We start from the raw sequence: 5,600 nt of genomic DNA on the forward strand, positions 1-5,600 counted from the left end.
GGAGCTCTTAGTAAAACAGAAGTTGAGGCGGGAGGGAGGGAGGGGGAGAGAGAGAGAGGAAGGAGGGAGGGGGAGAGAGAGAGCAGACAAGAGCTCACTGACAGTGACGAACAGAAAGAGAGAGAGAGAGGTTGTAGTTGTTGAAGTGACTAGGTGGGTTGGTCTCTGGGTTACCTAGTGAAACACACACTGCCAACACTGAACACACCACAGACCTACACACCTCACTGACCTACACACCTGACTGACCTACGCTGAACACACCACAGACCTACACACCTCACTGACCTACACACCTGACTGACCTACGCTGAACACACCACAGACCTACACACCTCACTGACCTACACCTCACTGACCTACACACTTCACTGACCAACACACCACTGACCTACACACCTCAATGACCTACACCTCACTGACCTACACACTTCACTGACCAACACACCACTGACCTACACACCTCAATGACCTACACCTCACTGACCTACACACTTCACTGACCAACACACCACTGACCTACACACCTCACTGACCTACACACCACTGTCTTACACACCTCACTGACCAACACACCACTGACCTACACACCACTGTCTTACACACCTCACTGATCAACACACCTCACTGACCTACACACCTCACTGATCAACACACCTCACTGACCTACACACCTCACTGACCTACACACCTCACTGACCTACACACCTCTTTTGACCAATCACATCAGATCTTTTCATATCCAATCTTTTTCAGAGCTGATCTGTTTGGTCAATTAGTTAAACAAATATTAGAATTAGACTAATTGTATAAAAGCGCCCCAGTCTTTCTCTCTCTTGCATCTCCTTTACTCTCTATTTCCTCCATCCCTCTCTCCTCTGCTTCCCCCTCTACACTCGGTCTTCTCCATCCTATTCTCTGCCACTATGTACTCAATACCATCAGACCCTACTCTCCCAAACACGTGAGGACCAGGGGGCTTAGCTGGCCAGGCCAGCCAAGGCAGGAGTGCTCTCTGTGGGGCAGCTGTGTTCTGATGGGAGCCTCTCCCTCTGGAGCGCTACATCTGCAAGGATATTAATAGCATCAGAGATGTGGTCACACTAACCAGCCCTGCCTATACCCAGCACTGACAGTAGTCACTGACTAAATGTAGAGTATGGATTTAAATACATGTCATTGACAGGCAGAGTACAGGGCAGGAGCTTCAAAGGCATCAAAAGTAACTAATCATAAGCTGTCCAACCCTAGGAGGGGTGTGTGCCCATTTCCTGGTTACCTCCTAATGTGCCATGCGGTAGGGCACGCATACTTATACATGTATAATGTACAGTGCATTCGGAAAGTATTCAGACCCCTTCCCCTTTTCCATATTTTGTTATGTGTGGACCTTGTGGAACGTCACGTGATATGTATTTTCTCTGAGATGTTCACCAAGGGTGACAAACTCACGACTAACTTAGTTTAATAGGTTCTAAACCAATTTAGAACTGGACTGGAGAGGCCATCCCACCTCTCCAGTCTTTCCAGAAGGACATCATGGTCAACAGTGTCGAATGCAACAGTGCAGCACTTAAATCCAAGAGTACAAGGACAGAGAGCCGTTTTGGCATCCATGTTGGCGGAGGGGGGCAACAGGGGGGCAACACCCTGCCTCCTTACCTCTCTTCTTGTATTAGTCCACTCAGAGGCCTGGTCCTCCCACTCTTCTTAGTTAGACCTCACCTCTTATTTTGCTACTCTCCCCTGCTTCCTCACTCGTCTCTTCTTGTTGTAGGATGCTTCTTCTCATCCTTTCTTCTCTTTCTCTCCGCCTGTCCTCTCCTCTCCCTGTGTTCTCTCTCTCCTCACCCCAGACCTGGAAACTTCAACCTGCATGTTTTACTTTTTTTTTAAAATTGGATTTAACTAGGCAAGTCAGTTAAGAACAAATTTTCATTTACAATGACGGCCTACCCAGGCGAAACCTGGACGACGCTGGGACAATTGTGTGCTGCCCTATGGGACTCCCAATCACGGCCGGATGCGATACAGCCTGGATTCAAACCAGGGACTGTAGTGACATGATTCAGCAGCACACTCTGAACCCTGACCCCTGGCCTGTGACATCATTTATAAGCCTGTCAGAGTCTGGGTGTGGTGCCATCAGATCAGGATGTGCTTAGTGATCATGATGCAATGGGTTGTTATCTGTTCTGTGTGCCAGGGGTACTGAGGTTGTCAGAGAGAATAGTGTTTTATTCATAATGGTTTGGGGTAGTAAGGAGTAATGGCATTCACACCTGACATAACAATGTTTATTTTTCTCTACAGATGCACACACACGCTTTAACTCAAGACATTTCTGCTTTTCATTTATTATTAATTTGTAAACATTTTGAAAAACATAATTCCCCTTTGACATGAATTGGTATTGTGTGTAGGCATGTGACAAAACATCTACATTGAATCCATTTTAAACTCAGGCTGTAACACAACAACGTGTGGAAGAAGTCAAGGGGTGTGAATACTTTCTGATGGCACTTTACATGAAGAGTTGAAGTTTGTCACTGTCTTTCTCTCAATAGCTAATCCGTTTAGGACCCACCAATCTCTCGCTCTCCCTCTCCCCCTCTGTCTATCACACACACACACACACATTTCCTGTACTCTTGTGGCCAGAGAGGTGTCTTTGAGATATTCAACCTTTGAAGATAATTACATTCTGCCTGTATGTCTGCTCACCTCACTGCTGCAGTGGGCTCTCTGTCTATGTGTCGGTCTCTGCTCTCAATGCAGATAATGGAGGGATTGGTTGATTGATCACAGGGATCATCTATCAGAGGGTAACTTTACCAATGCTAGCCTCTCTCTGAGGTGAGGAGAGAGAGAACACAGGGAGAGGAAAGGACAGGTGGGAAAGAGGAGAGAGAGAGAGAACAGAGGGAGAGGAGAGGACAGGCGGAGAGGAGAGAAAGAGAAGAAAGGACGAGAAGACGCATCCTACAACAAGAAGAGAGGAGTGAAGAAGCAGGGTGTTGACCTCCTGTTGACCTCCCCCCCCACGGTGGGGTAGTTACCATGGCGTCGGCTCTAGCGGTGTACCACGGGGCAATCAGTAAATTGGAGTGTGAGGATCGGCTTGGGAAGAACGGGAAGAACGGAGCCTACCTCATCAGAGACAGTGAAACCATTCAAGCAGCCATGTGTCTGTGTGTCTAGTGAGTACCACACTCTGTTCTTTTTTTTGGAAATGTAGGAAGTTGAATGTACACCAATCCATCCTCCAAGGATTTTATAAATGCTTTATAGAATTCATCCTAGCTTTTAATATTGTGGGGTGGTTTGGTGCTTTAGGGAACACTAGTCAGAACCAGTGCTTGACTTGGACTGAAATAGATTCCAGTACTCATGTTGGATGGCGGTACTGTTTATCTTTAGGTGCAGGAGCTCAACAATACTGTTGAGCTAATATTCTATAAGAGGAACAAGAGCTCAAGCAGTAGAACATTTGAGGTGCTGGTACCCAGCTCCAGTGAGCTCCTGCCCAAGTCAAGAAGTGGGGGTGGTGGGGGAGAATTCTCCCTGCTCTGCTGATGACTCATACAGGAATAATACAGGGCTAGTGCACTAATTTGGTGGGGGAAAAACGAAATGTATAAATATATATATATATATTAATTATTATTTTGTGATTTATCAAGCACCCTCAACACCCCGACTTCCCATGGCTATGCTTATGTGTTTCACCCCATCACCACACATGAAGTTCCCTCTCAGGAAATAAAAGTGAATTAGAAGTTATTCCGTTTCCTCTCTGTCCTCTTCTTCTGTGTGTTGTGTTTCTGCAGCAGACAGAAGGTGGTGTATACCTACAGGATTCTCCAGAACAACACTGGAAACTACACCCTGCAGGTACACCCTGTGTGTCTATTTGTTACTTACTGTTGGTTAAGGGCTTGTAAGTAAGCGTTTCACGAGAAGGTTTACACCTGTTGTATTCAGTGCATGTGACAAATACAATTGATTTGTTTCTGATGGTCTGTGTGTGTGTTTCTGATGGTCTGTGTTTGTGTGTGTGTGTGTGTGTGTTTCTGATGGTCTGTGTGTGTGTTTCTGATGGTCTGTGTGTGTGTGTGTGTGTTTCTGATTTTCTGTGTGTGTGTTTCTGATGGTCTGTGTTTGTGTGTGTGTGTTTCTGATGGTCTGTGTGTGTGTTTCTGATGGTCTGTGTTTGTGTGTGTGTGTAGACAACACCTGGTGTAGAGGAGAAGTTCTTCAAGACAATAGAGGAGCTGGTCCACCATTATAAGCGTCGAGGGCAGGGATTGGTCCAGCACCTGTGCCACTTAGTCAAGAGAAAGACTCTGCTTCAACTCCCTGACCCCAATATCATCGAAGAGGTGGGTGATTATGAGAGTAGGTAACACACCTCGACACACACACCTCGACACACACACAGTTTGTCTGTCCATTTGTTTGTTTCGTTCCATCTCTCAGTGTTCCGAGACCTTCATCAGAGCTGCTCAGACATACCGTCCAGACAGTTCACTATCCTTTATAACCTTCTCACTTGTGTCCTCTCACTCTCTCTCACGTCTAGATGTGGATGCTTCAGATTACATTGAGATCCTGCCCTCCTGATTCAGCAGCACACTCTGAACCCTGACCCCTGGCCTGTGACATCATCTATTAGCCTGTGAGAGTCTGGGTGTGGTGCCATCAGATCAGGCTGTGCTTAGTGGTCATGATGCAATGGGTTGTTTTCCGTTCTGTGTGTCAGGGGTACTGAGGTTGTCAGAGAGAATAGTGTTTGTCTGTTTGTTGAAGTGGAAATGTACATCAATGACACGTCAGAGAGGGGAATTGGGTACTAGGCCTGTGTCTGTGACTCAGTGTGTGAATCCTTCCCCCTCTCTCCATGATCTAAACTGACCCACCACCAACAGTGAGGTTTTCCCCCTCTCTGAAGGCTGGGTCTGTCACATTACCCAGTGCTGGTAGAGTTGTTTTATTCATAATGGTTTGGGGTAGTAAGGAGTAATGGCATTCACGCCTGACATAACAATGTTTATTTTTCTCTACAGATGCACACACACGCTCTATAGAAACAGCCCATATAATTTACGGCTCATTCATCACATGATTATGTTTTTGTCACTATGGCATTCTGAATACATAAAATCCCTTCAACCGAATGAACCATACACATACAAATAAAAGACAGTTATGTTTGCCAACCAGCTGACCCACCTGTTAGTGATCTACGAGGGGACTTTATTCTTCCCTCTGCAGACTCCTTTTGCAGGTGCTTCAGTCTCCACTCCAAGTAGCCACTCCCATCTTCTGCATTGTAATAGTGGGCCTAGATAAAGACAGACAAAAAAGAAACAAACCTTTTGTCCACCTGAAGCAAATTCGTTACTGGTGCATGTTAGAATCTGTAAGAAAAGTTTAACAGTTGCAGGGACTGTGTAACGTTTAATACTCCTCGGTCACCTTCACATACACAAAGCCTGATTGATGTCATCTACAGTTACAAGTGACCGAGGAGGAGCATGTAAATAAGAGCAGAGATACAACTTGAAAAGTGCTGTGTATTCCCTGCTCTCTCCTTGGCT

The 5,600-nt window shown here is 46.0% G+C and overlaps 1 protein-coding gene across 1 annotated transcript; it reads left to right on the forward strand.

Moving 5' to 3' along the window:
• Positions 1–3,060: 3,060 nt before the first annotated feature.
• LOC106590498 (SH2 domain-containing protein 1B2) lies at positions 3,061–4,623 on the forward strand. Its single transcript, XM_045710565.1, has 4 exons — positions 3,061–3,200; positions 3,831–3,894; positions 4,230–4,398; positions 4,583–4,623. The coding sequence occupies exons 1-4, from the start codon at positions 3,061–3,063 to the stop codon at positions 4,621–4,623; spliced, it is 414 nt and encodes a 137-aa protein (XP_045566521.1).
• The last annotated feature ends 977 nt before the right edge of the window (positions 4,624–5,600 follow it).

This window comes from Salmo salar, chromosome ssa29, assembly GCF_905237065.1.
Source record: "Salmo salar chromosome ssa29, Ssal_v3.1, whole genome shotgun sequence".
Classification (NCBI taxonomy): Eukaryota; Metazoa; Chordata; class Actinopteri; order Salmoniformes; family Salmonidae; genus Salmo; species Salmo salar.

Bases quoted from the DNA above. Each gene is read 5' to 3' on its own strand.
- LOC106590498 (XM_045710565.1), top strand. From the start codon at position 3,061: ATGGCGTCGGCTCTAGCGGTGTACCACGGGGCAATCAGTAAATTGGAG. The intron at 3,201-3,830 runs GTGAGTACCACA...GTGTTTCTGCAG, and splicing joins GCCATGTGTCTGTGTGTCTA to CAGACAGAAGGTGGTGTATA. The intron at 4,399-4,582 runs GTAGGTAACACA...TCTCACGTCTAG, and splicing joins AGAGGTGGGTGATTATGAGA to ATGTGGATGCTTCAGATTAC.